Below are 19766 nucleotides of genomic sequence, written 5' to 3'. Positions count from 1 at the left end.
GTTCTTTGCTGTATTTGTATCTTACAGAGCCTTGAACACTGGATGAATGTCTGCCTTCCAAATAGCATTTACTAGGTGACTCACTGGCATAATCAAGACTTGTATCATACTGTACTGAATTTATGGAGCTCCCTACTAAAATCCATCAGTCTTCCTCCCTAAACTTCACATTCTTCAAAACGGGATGTAGTCAGAAAAGCCGTCCGACGGAATTCTGGCGTCGAAATTCAGGCTTAGGACGCCTATCTTTAGCCAAACGACGGAATCCCGACAGACAGCTTCCCGAACGAAGGTAAGCGGGAACAGGGATAGCGCTAGTCACAAGGGGGTGGGGTGTGGGGAGTTTAGGTTTAGGCACCCCTGTGGGGACTTGGGGTTAGACATTCCCCGGGGAGTGTCAGGGATAGGCGCCACCTTGGGAGGTTAAAGTCAGCTACCCCCCCGGGAGGGTTAGGTCTAGGGTGCGGGAAGGGGGGAGTTACGGTTAGGTACCACCCTGGGAGTTTTAGGGTTAGGCTCCCCTAAGGGAGGGTTAGGGGAGGGGTAGGGATAGGGTACTTACCTTAGCTGTCGGATTCTAATTGTTCAGGATTCCGGCGTCGGCATTTCATCCGGCGGCTATCAGCTGCCGGGATTTCATACCCAACCTCTTCAAAACAGTATCTTAAAAACCTAGGTTTATTTCTAGGCTTCTATCAACATAGATATATCAAGACCCAATATACACACATAATTGTGTATGTATGTACAGATGTATCCTCATACATCTAGTGTCAATACGCCATGGGTGCAATATGCCAGGATTGCATGAGCCACTAGGTCCTGTGTGACTCTGCTAGTGTCGGGCGTTTTTTCACCCGAAAATGTGTCTAAATCCCAATGTGATTAATTAGGATGCACCAGGAGACTGTAATTTGAGAAGCAACACTTGTATATGTGTGTGCACCAGAATCTGTATACAAAGCACAATGGAACTTGGCGTTGAAAAAAGATGCGCCCGCTACATTGTAGCACTTCATATACAGATTCAGAGACTCAGTCGCACACAGATATAAAAGTGTTGCATATCAAATTAATCAGCACAGTCTCCTGGTGCATCCTAGTGGCATCACATTGCTACAAAGATGCATTTCCGGGCGAAAAGACGCACGGTGCTAGCAGAATCGCACAGGATCTGGCATGCCAAGAGGGACTGTTTGGCGCGCTTGCAGCAGGAATACATTAGGACACACCAGTATGTATGTAAACACTAATAAATATATATATATATATATATATATATATATATATTAGTTATATATAGTTTTTCAAAACTTTTTTTGGCAACGGAGAGAAATAAAAAAAATAGAAAAAAGTGGGGGATGGGAGGGACTCTGGCATATTGGTAAATAAAGCATATAAAGTTATAAACAGATAAAAACTGGAGATCTAGGCTAAGCTACAATCCACATTCAGGCCAGAGCAAGCAAGGTGAGAGAATTAAATGGTTTGGGGAGTCCATGTCTGAAAATCTGAAATGGTCAGTAATGAATGTAAGCCCATCTCCCTCCCTAGTTCTTTCTCACCAAGTCACAGACTAAAGCAACTTAAATTGTGTAAGGAGCGTCTCTAATAGTAATTAATGGAGTCTGGTTGGGGTCCTCATAGTAGGAAAGCCAGGCAGACAATGTGCTATGAAAGTCGTGGATGATACTTTTGATATACCCAAGGCCATATTAATTAATGTTGAAGGACAGGAGCCTTTTTCTTCCATTGGATGCAATTAAACACTTTGCTTTGTATTCAATAGATGTCCTATGAGGAAGGCTGTGTGCTTGGGCATTTCCGGAGGGGTGAGGTGGAGAAGTAAATAAGAAATGCAAGTCTATACTGCCTGAATAAGCCTGTGTCAGTCATGGTAAAGTTTCCATATTTTGGGGCAATGCCTCCAACTGCCGAGCGACCACGGAGGAAATGGCGCTCCAATGCGGACTTCCTCCATTTAAAATTTATGCTCTCGACATACAGTGCTGCCATCTCCCTCTCTAAACAGTCTTATTTCAAAATTCTTATTTCCGCCCAATCCTCCAAACAGGGGAGTAGCGAGGATGGTTCCAGTGGAGCATGAGCACCGGGCGCCAAAATGGACAGAGGGCGCCATCCAGGGTTTCGGAATTCGTGGGGCGCTGCACAGTATGATGGCCACCTGTTAGTTTTATCTCAGTTTGTTTTCTCTATATCCTAAATAAGTTACGGATCTGAGATCCATTTCTACAATTCATGCTCCTCAAGCTGCCCAGATCGCCTCCCCTCCGGCCCTCCCTCCTCTGTGAACATCTTCTGTCACCTCCCCTTTCCTTTCAGATTGATTACATTCACTTCTCACCTCTAATTCCCTCCCCTCTCTACCCTGTGTTTGGCTCTTTGCCTCTGTCCACTCCTTTCTTTATTAGTTTCTGTCACTGGCCCTCTCTGATTGGCTTTGCCCTTCCCTTCTTTCTTATTGCCCTGTGTCACCTCAACCTCTGATCAGCACTTTCCTCTCCCCTCCTCTTTGATCCCCTCCCTCCTTCTCTCCTCATTCATTCATTGTGCTTCAATGGACTTAATAGTTACACATCTGAGGTAAAATCCTAAACTTCAATTATAAGGTTTGAGTTTAAAAAGAGTCAATGCTTTGCTTTTTAAAGTATTGGAGGTGTTCCCAGGCTTGACCATACAGTGTTATTTGAAGGGCTATTTGAAAGGAAAATATTAGGAGACCTGAAATAATAATAATGGTGGTAGACAGAACATGGTTAGTAGTACTCACATTAATATACTGTAGGTGTAATGTAAATTTGCAAAGTAGGAGCATAGTTAAGAAGGGAGCTTCCCATAGGTGATCCCACTCCAATGAAAGCTGCTTGGGGCCATAACTGCAGTAATAAGCTGTGCACCCTATGGAATCTCACTCTAACACATGTACTCTGTCAATTTAAAAATGATCAGAATATATAAAATACAATCTCCTCTATTAACTAATAACAATAATTCAAAGAAGCAAAAGTCAGATCCTGAGAGCTATACATAAATGAAGATGTGCCAAAGCAGCTACCCCTTAATGTCAGATAAAATGCTTCGGTGATGCACTATTCCCTTAATGGGACCTCAAAGCCCAGTGCGATACTGCCACTGTTTGCCTTTTTTCTCTTCACTTCGGAATTTCCCAACTGGCTGGCCATACCCCACTGGCACAGTTCAGTACAGGGGGAGCACTATGACATGCTCTTTCTCCAGGCGCCATGTTTCCACGCTACTCCTCTACCTCCAACCCTCCTCGTCTCTTCACCAAATTCAACTTCCTCCTCTCAACCACCCTCCTAACTCTCTGTCCTTGACTTCGTCATCTACTTCACATCCAAAATTGATTCCATCCGTCAGGATATCACATTCCACCAAACCCTTGTCAACCCATACTCTCCTTTCCCAGCCTGCCTCTCCCCATCTATTTTACCTACTCTGACTAAATTCACACAGGTATCTGGAGATGAAGTATTGGAACTAATCTGGTCCTCGCCCCCCTTCCCCCTTTGAACCAATGGAGGCCTATAGAGGCCATGCAGACTCTGCCCATTTCTGTAAGAAGCAGGCAGAACTGAAACGGTTATGTTGTGCGCAGCTAGCTGTCCATGATAGTCTGGGCTGAAGAATTGAGGTAAGGGCCTGAACTAGGGTGCTTGACTGATTTCGTGTTCATTTATGCTGATAACAACAGTAAAGCATAATTTGTTTAATACATGGGCAAGCTGTATGGGGACACTTATTTGAGCACCCAAATACTGCACCGCTGACCACTCTACTGAGCAAAGTACCAGTTTGTCACATTGCTCAAGATTAGAGGGTGACTAGAGGTTGTAGGAAACCCCTTTTGACTGAGTGTTGCAGCTAAGAGGTGTGGACACATACCTCTCCACTCACTTTGATTAAAGAAAAACGGCTTTATATATTCAAGATGGAATAGCTGGAAGCTTCATTAGCTAAGGAGTTTTTGATATGTGGGAAAGCTAGAATGAGATACTCCCCACTGGTACAATTGCCTCCTCTCTACAACAACAGTATGACCAAGAGGCTTCCAGTTGGGGGGGGGGGGGGGGGAAAGAGAACATTTAGATTCACAGAAAGCATTTATTTAGTACATTTTAATTAGGGATACGTTAAAATATCCAGGCAGATGGGATTCCGGCGGTCAGAATCCCAGCGCCAGCATCCCGAAGGGGTGTAGCGGGGTTAGGGGGAGGGTTAGGTCTAGGGTGCAGGGATGGGGAGGCTAGGTTTAGGCACTAGGGGGGGAGGTTAGGGTCAGGCACCGGGGAGGGTTAGGGTACTGACCGACAGGTGTCCGTATCCTAACCCTGTCAGGATGCAGACATCGGGATCCCGAACGCCGGCATCCCGTACCCATCCCTTTAATTAGTAGGTGTCTGCAGACATTGACAATATAACAAGCATGCAATGAACAAGTGTTTGATTCTTATTTTATTTTTGCGGTTATTATGTTGACAGAATGATTATCTGGCAATATACTGTATTTGCGCAAGAATTCATTATGCTACTTTCTATTTCTTGGCTTAATGTGATGCCTGGATGTACTGGGAACATTTGTGTTTATGGTCACTAATTGTGATCTTGTTCTATATGTTTCAGAACGAACAAAAAAAATAATGAAACAAACTACCTTTTATACTGTAAAAGCTCATAATCAGGGTTCTCTACAATCTGTGCCAATTTGTAAATGTAAATGTGGACTATGCTGAAAGCTTAATAGCTTTTTGCTAATTGTGAGTATACAACTAGGCCTGGGCAATTAATGGTATTAGCAGAGTTTGTTTGTGTGTTTTACTGATTAAATTAGTGTAGGAAGACCAGAAGTACGTCTCCTAGCGTTATCTGTAGTTCAGTGAATGAGGCAGACAGAACAACTAGACAGAGGGGGAAATAAAGAAATAAAACACATCCCCTGGCCAAATATTCGGTATTTGCTAATGTTGGAGAACAAGAGGGACTAGGTTTTCAGAAACTTGGAGAGAGTGCATAGATTACTACATCCCCTAATGTGAACATTAGCATTTGTAGTTTTAATTATTAAATGGTCATTTCATTTTATGGCATACAGTTTATATCCTGGACAATTTACCCCATCTCTGAGGATTAAAGCCCTTTTGTTATTTGGATTGTGCAACACAGTTAATTTAATAAATTGGGTCTGAAACCAGATTACTGGACTACGCTAAATATTGTATTTACCAGCGAGATACCGTCATGCTGTGTGATAGGCCTGTTGAGATATTTGGATAAATTAAATAGACCTCAACAGTCTGCTCACCTGCTGAGTGCTAGCCATATAGTTAATGGTCTATTCCAAGGGGTGCATGTAACCTCCAGCCCCCCACATGTCTAGTTTCTGGTAGAACAGTGACAATGCGCACACAAAAGGGACAGGATGTTACACGGGGAGAAGCCATGCAGATGAGCTGTATGGTATATCATTATTGCTACATACCTAATCTTTACACCTGAAATGGTGCTAATAACATGTCATGAGTTTAAAGAGGATTAATGAATCTGAAGTTTTTTATAATCTTATATGTGTATCTTGCATGAAGACTACTGGACCATTCATCTTACTTTTATGACGGACTCTGTAAAACAAATACATCACCTATAGAAAGGAGAGGTATGTAGTAAATCTTTGATCTAGAAATAGTCAATTCCACATTTACCGATCTCACAATAGTGAAATAGAATAGGAGCAGGTTCTACACGGCCACAAAATAAGTTCCATTGGTGTATCTCAAGATGAAAAGGAAAGCTCATTCCAAACACAAACACATTTAAATACTGCAATATTAGTGTTTTTTCACCCTTCTCCTGTTTGTCTAAAACTTTTTTAATTTTGTAACAGTGAGTTACCACCAGGTACCACCCTCCAACATTCCCTTAGCTAAAACGCAAGAGACTCTCACTTCACACAGGAAGCAGTGGTTATATAGGATACATCCGCCCACTTATATTGCACATAGGTGATCAAAGTGACAGAGGCTGAACATAGAAAAATCCCTTTTATACATAATGGGGGAAAACAAATGCTTAAAAACAAAAACAAATAAAGCTAAAAACAAACTGATTTTTTTTTTATTAAAAACTGTACACTTCTCCTATAAATATTATTTTAATACATGTATACATTTCTGAGACTCCTTTGGCATCTCTCTCAAACATGGGAAACATTTATTCCACTAGAGAGTTCTGTAACCATTCATCTGTATGCTGTACCATGAACTTACAATACTGCTAGATTGTATTTTCCCAAGATATCCTAGTTAGGCCCTTCATACAGTATTCCAGCATTACAGCAAACATGTTATACAGAAATACATTCACGATTGGTCAAAACCCTCATATGCCTGTGTGCTAGTCTGCCATCAGCATGACAGCAGGCAGAGTCATGTTCCATGTGATACATAACCCAACAAGTCTATGTAAATTTGTATCCCTTTATAGCAACATTTAGTACTATTTACTCACTGCCAATACTAAAACAGTTTATGAAAGTGAGTGAGGTTTATAAACATCTTGGCAAAACAAATATGTAATATAACAAATAGTAAAAGTAAAACTATGTGGGCTTGTATACACAAGATTATAAAATAAGCATGTGGTTATACAGGAATGAACTATGTGGTTATCTGAATTCGGCACGTTTACTTATTATGCACAAATGGAGGACAACACATACTTCAAAAGCATCGAGCCACTTCTCCTGTTGGATATAGCTTATTGCCAGATCGGTCTGCCTCCGGACAGTGTCCTTCTGGTTCTCGTCTACCATGCCGGTTTGGTACAGGAAGTCAGCATAGCCACCCAACATCTGTTAAACAGACACAGCAATCATTAGCATAACGCATTCCCCTTGCCATATACAAGCGTGGCATGCGTTTAATCCTAATCACTTAAAGCAATCAGAAATGTTAAACCCTTTCTAGCCTGAACTTTATACAGCAACTAACTTATGATCTGAAACATTTGTTAACAATGCATTACAGCGTCTTTTGGGAACATGCATTCTTTATCAAAACAGTGTGCAAGAGGAGAAAGGAATTCCACCTCCTTTTGTAGATCAAAAGAATAGAAAATTGAATTAAAATGCCCTACCACTTCAGGATCACAGAGTCCGTCTCCAATGGCAATCCCCTTGAAGTTTATTTTAACTTTAGCGATTGGGTTGTAAGTGTGGATGTAATAGCCGATTGCAGGAACATATTTCCCAGCATAAGACTGATGAAAAGAAAATGATTAACATTTAAAAGTGTAAAAACAAAGAAAAAGAAAAAAAAAACAACTTAATTCTAGAGTAAAGAAACAGCATACACACATCCGAAAATTATATTCACAGAAAATAAAATGTATTTAAACAAAAGATTTTTCTTATATGTATTTTATTAAGACTAATAATTTGTTTTATATAGCCTATAAATGGAAAGTATAAAGTAAAAATATACAGCGCTCAACCTTCTATATAATGGTCTTGTGTTGAATTATCCTAATATCACAACCTTGCATATATACTACAAATTGCTGGTATTAAGTTGATGATAGTGATACAATCAGTGCAAAAATGCTTTACTGGGTCTAAAAAGACATGTATAACAACCTTACATAATCAGTCAGATACACAGGTAACTGAAAATCATTCATAAAAAGGTACTGCTTGAAACTGGATTTATCTGTATATGTGTTGTACAAGTGTTGCCCGCTGCTACTGAGTCCTTGCTGTGGATTTGCTAATGTCAATATCCTTAATGTTGGTATAAATAAGAATGATACTAGCGGCGTCCCGCTGTCTCAAGATTGCATATGTAACTCTTAGTCTGGTATACTTATGTCCGGTGTATAAAAATTGTTAGTAGATGGTGCTGTATGCTGCCCGGGGTGTCTTCTGGTGCAGATGGAGGAGAACCACTCAGACTGGTACGCAGGATCTCCGGACTTGGGTTGCTCGGGATTGACTGTGGAGTATGTGATACGTCTATTGAAAGACTGTATCCTATACTTTCACCTGTCAGCCTTTCACTTCCCTGTCTTGGGATCTTGGGAGGGGAACCGCCGGACGTGACCGTGTGCGATCTGATCCGGCTCCCCCCTCTGAATACGGAGGGGGGAGCCGGATCAGATCGCACATGGTCACGTCCGGCGGTTCCCCTCCCAAGACAGGGAAGTGAAAGGCTGACAGGTGAAAGTATAGGATACAGTCTTTCAATAGACGTATCACATACTCCACAGTCAATCCCGAGCAACCCAAGTCCGGAGATCCTGCGTACCAGTCTGAGTGGTTCTCCTCCATCTGCACCAGAAGACACCCCGGGCAGCATACACCACCATCTGCTAACAATTTTTATACACCGGACATAAGTATACCAGACTAAGAGTTACATATGCAATCTTGAGACAGCGGGACGCCGCTAGTATCATTCTTATTTATACCAACATTAAGGATATTGACATTAGCAAATCCACAGCAAGGACTCATTAGCAGCGGGCAACACTTGTACAACACATATACAGATAAATCCAGTTTCAAGCAGTACCTTTTTATGAATGATTTTCAGTTACCTGTGTATCTGACTGATTATGTAAGGTTGTTATACATGTCTTTTTATACCCAGTAAAGCATTTTTGCACTGATTGTATCACTATCATCAACTTAATACCAGCAATTTGTAGTATATATGCAAGGTTGTGATATTAGGATAATTCAACACAAGACCATTATATAGAAGGTTGAGCGCTGTATATTTTTACTTTATATTGTTATTAGTAAGAGGGAAGGACACCCTCTTGTGCAGCAGCTTACCATCAACAGAGGCTTAGTAGCCCAGTGCGCAGTATTATTTTCTCTTATTTCCCTATAAATGGAAAGGAACACCCAAGACTCAACTTCTGGCTACTATAACCAAGCAGCCAAGAATTGCTACGACAATATTTTTTTGGTCAATTGTGGTGCAAATAGATTTTCTATCCCACTGTTATAGATGATCTGGGAGATCAATGCATAATAAACAGGAGCCCAAGTGTCAAAAAGACCTAATTCCTGTCTATACTTATTCAGCCCCAAAACTTCACCCATAGCTGGAGGGGTTATTATATAGGTATGGCCAAACCATTCAGACTGCTGTGCTTAAACTGGGTTCCCACCTGGGACGACCAGGCGACCCAGCGATGTAACGTAACTAAATATGGCATCACCATACACATTGCGCGATCCATTGTACGACTGTGCGATCTATTATTACAGGTCTAATGTAACTATGTCCCATCTGATGTGCAGCACATCCAACAGGAAGATGCAACCACCCAATTCATTTTACGATGAATTGGGTGGTTTTCAGTGTACACACTATACGATGGTCGATCTGTCACAGACGATATATTGTATAGTTTGTGCCCATTTTTAGAGTGCTGAGTAGATAACAGAGAAGCTTTAGAGAACTGAAGCAGCACTCTGCCTTACAGGTAGTAACTGGAAGAAATACATCATTGTTCAAAGGTAACAAAACCAATGCTACACTCATTTAGTATCAGTTACAATAAAGCGGAACATAGCAGCCCTAATCTAGCCATATTTTATGCTGACAGACAGCAATCCCACAAGAGAGCCAGGTATCACACTGTAGTTCCTGGCTCATGGAATGAAACTATGTAGTCACAACGATTTGCTATCAATTCACATTTCAGAGCTAGCTATATATAAAGTGCAAAGATAATCAGTCAAGTAGCCACAGAAAAGTAAACATTGGGCAAATACATCTAGGAGGTAGCTGGCACAGGGCAGAACTTTGTGGGTACGGAGTACAACATTTGAGAGTACTTTATAGCAGTAAGAGTAGGTATTACAGGCTTCCAACTGAACCACTGCCTTTGAACCCAATACAAAATAGGATTCTTATCCTTTACGATCAAACCCAAGACATGGAGTCACCACTTAGTTTAACAAACCTGTTAAAAACCCACAATTCTTGCACTGAGGCCAGGTTATGTCCCTCACTGGATTGTGTATAACCGTCAACCTGTGTCAGCCATTACATTTGTTCATTAAGTAATAATAAAAAATACAAAAAAACTAAAATTTACAAAAACACTTCAACTATTTTGTAACATGATCTGACATACATGAGAGCATTAATTATGCTCTGAAAATCGGATAAACAAAGATCAGATTTCCACAATTTTTTTACATCCCCAAAAGAAAAAAAAAAAAAAGGAATTCAGAATAAAAACAGCAAATAACGTTAGCTCTTATTCCAAATAGGGAACAAAAAAAAATTTGAAATGGATTTCTTTAAAAGTAATTTGTTTTAAGAGCTGTACTCTAACAGAACATTTATGCCAGTACCTAAACATTGGTTTTTTTACAAAACAGAAAAGAATGATGGTTTTCCCCAAGTTTAAACAGTACGAGAACATTTCAAGCATTGGTTGAATTCATTCAAGCAAGTCTATTTCCTAAAATAGCTGCTTACATCGGTAAACTTCAGGTCTTCAAAAAAAACAAAAAACAAAAAAAAACACACGACTAAATGTAACCTGCCCCAATTTGCTGGTGCCGACACAATTCCGGTGATACAGCCACCAGATTTAAAGCAGCAGTTACTGTAGTTTGAAAGGCAAACCAGGTAGTTTTTGCCTTAAAACTAATTGCGACTTTAAATCTAGTGACTATACTGCCAGAATCCCACCGGGACCAGCAAATCGGAGCCTATCGCATTTGGGCTCATATCTTTTTTTACCTACTTTTTGACCGGAGAGTCAAGTGGCAAGTACAGGGTGTATTTGCAGCAAGGTCCTGCATAACCACTTGATGGACTGCAATAAGCAGTGAAAAGCTGCATCAAGGCCCTCCTCCACTCACTTCTGATGAAAGGGAGAATGGGCTTTGCCCAGGAGAATAAATGGTCTCAGGATGCTTTACTGTTCTTCTCAGCCAAGGGAGTGGGTCACTCACAATTTTGCCTAAGAACACAGCCATGAATAAAGAATGGTACTAAAACATCCTCCAAGAGCAACTTCTCCCAACCATCCAACAGCAGTTTGGTGACGAACTATGCTATCCTCAAGAGGCGGGTGGGCAAACAAAAACCCACAAATTCTGACAAACTCCAAGCATTGATTAGGCAAAAATGTGCGGCCATGAGTCAGTATGTGGCCCAGAAGTTGATTGACAGCATGCCAGGGCGAACTGCAGAGGTCTTGAAAATGAAAAGTCATCGCTGCTAATATTGACTCTTTGCAGAAACTTAATGTAATTGTCAATAAAAACCTTTGAGACTTATGGAAAACGCTTGTAAATTTACTGCAGTATAACATAGTAACTTCTGACAAGAAGGTCTAAAAACACTGAAGCAGCACACTTTTTGAAAACCATTACTCGTGTCATTCTCAAAACCTTTGGCCATGGCTGTAATAAATTTTATATATATATATATTTTTTTTTTTTCCACACACACATGCTCGCAAACATTGAGATAAAATACAATCAGCATGAGGCTACCAGTGTTCAGGTCTCTAATAGGTATAGTGTCTGCAGATCACGCTCCACCCACAGGTAAATCCTGGAACACCCTGTCTGATCACAGAACAGGATTTCTGGAGGTAGCCGATGATGTCACTACATCCACGTGTGTAGGCCATTTTCCTATGCATTTCGCCACTGGTTGGACTTAGTCAGGGGGTGTGGCTATACCTCAATGGTCCTCTTATGTACTGACCAGAATCTTATTAGAAAGTAGTTATTAATGTTTTTTTTAAGTATTCACCAATTATGCTAAGAACCACATGGTGATATTTATGCTGTGTGTACACAAATTCAAAAAACAAGATGCATAACATAAAACATTGATACTAACCAGCAAACTCCAATACATCCCGATCACAAGACTGGCACCAATTTGTTGGATATAATTCACACTCACTAGAGTCTAATAGACAATTTATCTAGCAACCGATTTAATATAGCCATTAAAGGCTGCTTCTAAGAGGTAAACCACTCATCCACAGTGACAGGAGCCACTCGACACAGTGAGTCAACACTGCACACAGAGGACTCCCTGGGAGCAGTCCGCACATATATGGGACCCCCGCAGTAACTAAAACGGGAGTTCGGCCTGCAAGGCCACGCCTCCTGCCCACGAAGCCACGCCCCCTTTTGTCACACAGCTCTGCAGTGCGCACTACAATCTTTCCCGGGGAGGGATGCCACTAAGTGGCAACCATTTTTGACTAGTATTCTTTGTTTATTCAAGAGTGTGCTGGTTTCCACACACATACAGTATATATGGCATTAAAAAAAAAAAAAAGGAAAAAAAAAATATATTTAAAAATCTTTCTCCATTCATTAAATAAGAATACATATAAAAACAGAAAATGTATATTTAAAAAGAAATGTATGAAGAGTGATTAACAGTGGTATGGAATGGATATACCAATTTAATAGCAAGTACTGGTTTCACACAGATATGGCAACAAGAATAAAATATTAAAAATCTTACTCAATTCATTAATAATAATAATAAAACTACATGTAGAAACAGAATTCATATCTGACAGTGATTAGCAGTTATAAAGATATACCAATTAATAACAAGAAGGTCTGTCTATTACAGACTGTATATCACCCACTGATGCCGTATAGGCAACATAGCTGGAATGAACCATTCTGCAACAACTATGCTACAAAAGGTACCCTCGGATGATGGACTAGTCGTGTAAAACAGGGGTTACGTTACAACCTTTGTTTAACCCAAACGGAGTAAGTGTATTCAGTGTACATATCAGTACGTTTCACATCTGGATAAAATATGAGATATGGTAAGAACTTACCCTTGTTATCTCTATTTCTACGAAGTCCATAGGGTTCCACAGGATACCTTGGGGTATAGGTGTGACGTCAGTCGCAGGGCACCAAAGAGTTAAGCTTTCAGCCTCCCAGGATGCACTAGGTCCCCCTCCTATACCCCGCCCCCGGGCCAAGGCACCTCAGTTAGTTACCAAGCCATAGGCCGGAGGAGGAGAAGGAAGAGAGAGAACAAAGATCTGGACACATACAAGAATCACATTCTCACCAGAGGGAGACGGAAAACCGGTGACCAGAGCAAAGCTCATCTGCAGCACAGGTGCGACAGGGCGGGAGTCCTGTGGAACCCTATGGACTTCGTAGAAATAGAGATAACAAGGGTAAGTTCTTACCATATCTCATTTTCTACTTCAGGGTCCATAGGGTATCCACATGATACCTTGGGGATGTCCCAAAGCAGTATCCTTTAAGGGTGGGGACGCTCCTGTGCAGAAAGGAGAATCCGCTGCCCGAAGGAAGCATCCTGAGAGGCGAAGGTGTCAAACCTGTAATACCTCACGAAGGTATGGACAGAAGACCACGTAGCAGCCTTGCAGATCTGAACTGCCGAGGCACCACGTCGAGCTGCCCACGAAGGACCCACAGACCTAGTGGAATGAGCCTTCAGAGAAGGAGGGACCGGTAGGCCTTCATGAAGATAAGCTTCAGAAATAGCCATACGGATCCAGGCTGCCAAAGTTTGCTTTGAAGCAGGCCAACCCTTTTTACGGAAGCCATAGAGGACAAACAAAGCGTCCGACTTCCTAAACGAAGAAGTGCGGTCAACATAAGTCCTTAAGGCCCGCACAACATCCAAAGAGGCCTCACCCACGGAAAGACCCGGTGAGTTAAAGGCCGGAACAACTATTTCCTCGTTAACATGAAACTGGGAAACAACTTTGGGAAGAAACTCGGGCCGAGTGCGGAGCACTGCCCTGTTCCCATAAAAAACCAAGAAAGGGGGTCTACAAGAAAGAGCCCCTAACTCAGAAACACGTCTGGCCGAAGCAATGGCCAGAAGGAAAACAGTCTTAGCTGTTAGCCATTTAAGATCCACTGAGCCCAGTGGTTCAAACGGCGGTCCTTGGAGAGCCCTCAGGACCACAGCCAAATCCCAAGGCGCCACAGGTGGAACAAAGGGCGGCTGAATGCGGAGAACACCCTGCATAAAGGTGCGCACATCCGGGATTGTAGCAATCCTACGGTGAAACCAGACAGATAGGGCCGAAACCTGTACCTTCAAAGAAGCAAGGCGAAGCCCATGATCTAGTCCCGCTTGCAGGAAGGCGAGAATCCGAGACAGACGAAACTCCCGCGGTGCATAACCTCTCGGTCGACACCACTGGAAGAACGTATGCCACACGCGATGGTATATCCTCGCGGAAGACGGTTTCCGAGCTCGTAACATGGTACGCACCACAGAGCTGGAAAACCCCCGGGACCTCAGCATGGCCGTCTCAACAGCCACGCCGTCAAAGACAGCCGAGTCAGGTCCGGGTGAAGGCAAGGACCCTGAGACAGAAGGTCCGGTCGTAGCGGCAACCGCAGAGGACTGTCCACGGACAGACCCTGAAGGTCTGAGAACCAGTGCCGTCTGGGCCACGCGGGAGCTATCAACAGGAGCGTCCCTCCTTCCTGTTTGAATTTCCGGATTACCCGTGGAAGGGAGACCGGAGGAACAGGTATGCGAACCGGAACGTCCACCGGACGGACAGAGCATCCACCAGAGACGCCCCTTCGTCTCTTGTGCGAGACCCGTACACCGGCAACTTGTTGTTGTGCCGGGACGCCATGAGGTCGATTTCTGGAAGACCCCACCTGTCCACCAGTAGTTGAAAAACGTCCGGGTGCAGGGACCATTCCCCCGGATGAACGTCCTGGCGACTTAGAAAGTCCGCCTCCCAATTTAGCACTCCCGGGATGAAGACCGCTGATATGGCCGGAAGATTGCGCTCCGCCCAAACCAGGATCCGAGAGACCTCTACGAGAGCCGCCCGACTGCGAGTTCCTCCTTGCCTGTTTATGTAGGCCACGGTGGTAGCGTTGTCCGACTGGACCTGCACCGGGCGACCCTGGAGAAACCGTTGTGCCTGCTGGAGAGCATTGAAGACCGCACGGAGTTCCAAGATATTTATTGGAAGCTCCGCTTCTGTCGGCGTCCACCTGCCCTGGAACAAGTGTGGACCCGAAACTGCTCCCCAGCCCCGAAGACTGGCGTCCGTTGTCAACAGGACCCAATTTGGAACCCAGAACGGACGTCCCTTGTTGAGGTGGGTCGTCTGTAACCACCACGCAAGGGACAGGCGAACCTCCTGGGTGAGCACAATCGTCTGGGACTTCAGAGACTGAGTCAGCCCGTTCCACTTGGACAGGATCAGGTGCTGCAGAGGTCTGGAGTGAAACTGGGCGTATTCCACCATGTCGAACACCGACACCATGGAGCCCAGTAACCTCATCGCCGAGTGTAAGGACACCCGGCGGCTGTGCAGGCAACTGCGCACCCTTGACTGTAAAGCAGAGATCTTGTCCTCCGTCACGAAGATCCTTTGCTGTCCCGAGTCCAATAAGGCTCCAAGATGCAGAATCCTCCGAGACGGGATTAGAGTGGACTTCTGCCAGTTGATTAGCCAGCCGTGCCGTTGCAGCAGTGCAATGGTCAGGTCCAAGTGGCGTAACAGGAGCTCTGGAGATCCTGCCACCAATAACAGGTCGTCCAAATACGGCAACATGCGGACTCCCTGCAGCCGCAGAGAAGCCGCCATGACCGCCATCACCTTGGTGAAAACACGTGGTGCTGTTGCCAGGCCAAAAGGTAACGCCCGAAACTGGAAGTGGTCGCTGCGGATTGCAAACCTGAGGAACTGTTGATGGCGCAAAAGAATAGGGACATGCAGGTAAGCGTCCTGTATGTCCAATGACACCAAGTAGTCCCCAGGTTCCAGCGCCAGAATGATGGACCGTAGGGTCTCCATCCGAAACTTCGGGACCCGCAAAGACTTGTTGAGTGCTTTGAGGTTGAGAATCGGACGATATGACCCATTGGGTTTCTGTACCAAAAATAGATTTGAATAGAAACCCTGGCCCCTCTGGGAGAATGGAACAGCCACTATAACTCCAGCCTGGAGCATAGTGTGCAATACCTTCCGCAGCTCCGTAGCCTTGTTCCGGTCTGATGGGAGACCCGTGGTGAAGAAGCGAGCCGGGGGTCTGTGCCGGAAGGAGAGGGCGTATCCGTGGGAAACCACCTCCAGAACCCAAGTGTCTGTCGTAGTGGTCGACCAACACTGGGCGAACTGTAGCAGGCGGCCTCCCACCCTGGGATCCCCCAAAGGGAGGCCCGGACCGTCAGGCCGCAGGCTTGTCATCTGGCTTGGGGGCCGGACGTCTGGTACTCCATGCCTGCTTCCGGGGCTTGACCGATTTCTTAGGGCCAGCCTGTCGAGGAAACGACTGTGGTTTGGGCCTGCCCTGGGCCCTAGATGACCGAAAGGACGATGGTCCCGAACCAGAAGGAGCAGCGGCCGACGGGAGACAAGCAGATTTGGCTGCCGCCAGCGTGGCCACAATCTTATCCAGATCCGGACCGAAGAGAACTTCTCCGGTAAACGGCAACGCTTCCAGACCTTTCTTGGAATCTGCGTCCGCCTTCCAGGATCGCAGCCACAAGGTGCGACGAGCAGCCACCGCTGCTGAAGAAATTCTAGACACCAGAGTACTAATGTCTAGAGCCGCCTCGTTGATGTAGGTGGCCGAATCACGGAGATTGCCAATCAACTCCGCCTGTTCGGCCGGACAGTCGGATTCAAAAGAAGCCTCTAATGAATCCGCCCAGCGCTCCATCGCTCTGGCAACCCAGCAAATGGCCATAGCCGGCCGTGCTGCCCCCCCTGCAAGGGAATAAGCGGACTTCAGGCAGATTTCTACCTTGCGGTCCGTAGCATCCTTAAGGGAGGACATGGATGGCATCGGCAATGTGGCACTACGGACAAGACGGGTCACGTGAGACTCCACCTGTGGAGGGGATTCCCACTTAGCAAAATAATTATCCGCGAACGGATAAGCCACCGCCAGGCGTCTCTGCGGCTGGTATCTTTTGCCAGGTTGTTTCCACGCCTCCTCTAAATGGTCCACCAACTGACCCGAAAGAGGAAAGACTGTGGCATCGCCCTTCACATCTTTGAAAAAGGCATACTTAGATTTAGCCGCTGGGGGAACTTCGTCCTCAATCACCAAGGCTGTGCGGACCGCCCGAATAAGTCCAGGAATATATACTTTGGACTTAGCATCAGCGTCCTTAGTATGGAGAGGTTCCTGATCGTAAGGATCCAGAATCTCCCCATCATCAGACGTCCCTTCGTCATCCTCATAAGGAGCGGACAGAGACGCCACCGGCCTTTTATGAGGCCGCATCACAGACTCCCCTTGCAACACATCCGACAAGTGCTGTACAGAACTCGTCAGGGAGTTAACCCACGCTGGCTCCTGAGAACCCGGGAGCGGGGAAATAGGGAGACTGTGGGGTACCACCAATTGTCGTGGGAACCCCTGCATGGGTGACGACACCACAGACTGCTGGGACAAACCCATCGGAGTAAACGCGGGCTGCGGAGCTAACTGGCCCACTAAAGCTGTTAACGCCTGAGCGAAACAAGCCCAGGGCGGCTCCTGTACCGGTGCTGTAACCGTAATAGGCCGCGCCATGGACAAACACTGCCGGCAAAGGCCCTCCGCGCTACCCTCCCCCTCCGCTAACGGTACTTTGCACGTGGTACACTGTAGCCGGAGGGGAAAATCACTTTCAGACATGATGGCACCACGTATGTGACCTCTCTCACCAATTAAGTATTAAATAGGCGAGAGACCACCCTGCAGCACCGCACCGCAAGGGCTTTAGCAGAAGAACAGGGACAGTAATAAAGCTGACAGTTTAGAGAAGAAAAGTTACAGGCAGCGCTAGCACAGTCACATACAATGCAGAGAAATAACAAATCCTGCACTAACAGCGCTGATTACTCAACTACACAGACACAGGGCCTGGTAGGACACAGCGCTGCATACACAGACCTGAGCCACAGCGGAGAGGTATGCGGGGGGACCCAGACCACGATGCTTCCGTCCAGCGCTTCCAGCAGCGTTCACCATGCGTTCTGGAGAAGATGGCCGCCGAGGAGCAGAGAGGAGGCTGGCCTGGGGGAGGAGCGCTGCCACAGGACCAGTCGGCAGCATGCAGAGAGGGCTGTGTGCAGCGGGGGAGGCGCCGGCTGTGAGACAGGGAAGGCGCGCTCCCCTGGCATGCATTTAACCCCTGGGACGCCGCAGCGCTACCGCTCTGCTGCGGTCCGCTGTCCCAGGGGGTAGTGGAAGCGCAGGTTGGTCGCCTGGCTCCACGCTGCAGCCAGTCCCCAGGGAGCCCCCTGCCTGGGGACTTAGGACCATGTGATCAGCGGGGACCCACCGCGGGACCCCGCTGCTTACCTCTGTCCCCCTTGAATCCGGCCATGGTCCGGAGCATCTGGGGTCACCGCTAGCTGTGACCCCAGACGTCCACCAGCATCCCCGGATCAGTACCGGCGTTCTGGTACCGGCGGGGTGTAGGGAAGACAGCATGGACGTCAGGACTGACAGTCCATGCTGTTCATCCAGATGTGCAGCCACAGCTGCATGAAGAAAAAGCTTCAGGGGCTCTTCTAGCCCCCACTCCAACAGGTGCACCCGACTCCGGCCGGGCACCAAACTAAACTGAGGTGCCTTGGCCCGGGGGCGGGGTATAGGAGGGGGACCTAGTGCATCCTGGGAGGCTGAAAGCTTAACTCTTTGGTGCCCTGCGACTGACGTCACACCTATACCCCAAGGTATCCTGTGGATACCCTATGGACCCTGAAGTAGAAATAAATATTTTAGTATATAACCATTCTTCTCATCTAATTTAACCATTTCTATTGCTTTAAAGGAGAAACTGGCCAAACTAGAATTCCAACATTTGTTAAAATGTCGTAATGCTATGGTTTTTAACAATATATATTTCTAGTGTGCTCTAGAATCCTGTTTAATTGACGTTTTGTCTTTCCTATATATTTTTTCCGCACTTACATTGTAACATATAGATAACATAACTTGATTGACAATTAATCAGTCCCTTTATACTCCAAGTTTTGGTGTTACTGGAATTAGAAAACGTCTTATTATTCCTGCTAGCATACTGATAGATCTTACATTTATTACAGGTCACACATGCGCACAAGATCCCCGACGTCCAGGGGCGGAGGGATACGAAAGGATCTCTTTTCACGACCCGGGATTCCTTCCTATAGAGAAGGAGCACTTGCCATCCTGTAATTAAGCTGTGAAAATATTGTATTTTTGGAGCTTGATGAATTTTGTCCCCATACTAGTGTATGGGGACAGCGGGCCATTCAGTCAGAGATATCTCCTGCTTTACCTTCTTGATGAATGGCCCCATAACTTCATTTTCACCTGCGTTTGTAGAAATTAAGTGACGATGAATAGAGCCCTAAGAGGATCCAAAGGCAGAATATCTCAATGCATGCTTAGAATATCTTTACCCTTGAAGTTATATGTGGTTACAAAAAGGTACAACTGAATTGTTCTTATCCTGATTTTTCTCTATAAATATTATATATATATATATATATAAATAATTATATAAATGTATTTATTTTTTTTCTACCATATGAACGCATACATACACTATAATAGAATACATATATACACCTCTAGAGGCTATTTATTTAGCCATGGGTTTAAAGCTGAAGTTCACTTCATGCATGGAAAACCTGATCATTATTTAGGCGGCACATTCTTACAAGGACTCTGGGCAGCAAGAGGTAAACATTAATTT

General features: G+C 45.0%; 1 protein-coding gene across 1 annotated transcript in view; it reads right to left on the bottom strand.

Moving 5' to 3' along the window:
- The window catches only part of CPVL (carboxypeptidase vitellogenic like), a 174502-nt gene that overhangs the window by 87724 nt on the left and 67012 nt on the right, over window positions 1-19766 (bottom strand). The window contains exons 8-9 of the mRNA XM_088445417.1: window positions 7174-7296; window positions 6758-6889 (exon numbers count right to left, since the gene is read on the bottom strand). Coding sequence (XP_088301543.1) covers window positions 6758-6889; window positions 7174-7296 — 255 coding nt within the window. The remainder of the gene's footprint in view (window positions 1-6757; window positions 6890-7173; window positions 7297-19766) is intronic.

Source organism: Taudactylus pleione, unplaced genomic scaffold (genome assembly GCF_031769625.1).
Source record: "Taudactylus pleione unplaced genomic scaffold, aTauple2 ptg000380l, whole genome shotgun sequence".
Classification (NCBI taxonomy): domain Eukaryota; kingdom Metazoa; phylum Chordata; class Amphibia; order Anura; family Myobatrachidae; genus Taudactylus; species Taudactylus pleione.
Note: the sequence above shows the minus strand (reverse complement) of the source record. Positions and strands in the feature narration are given on the sequence as shown.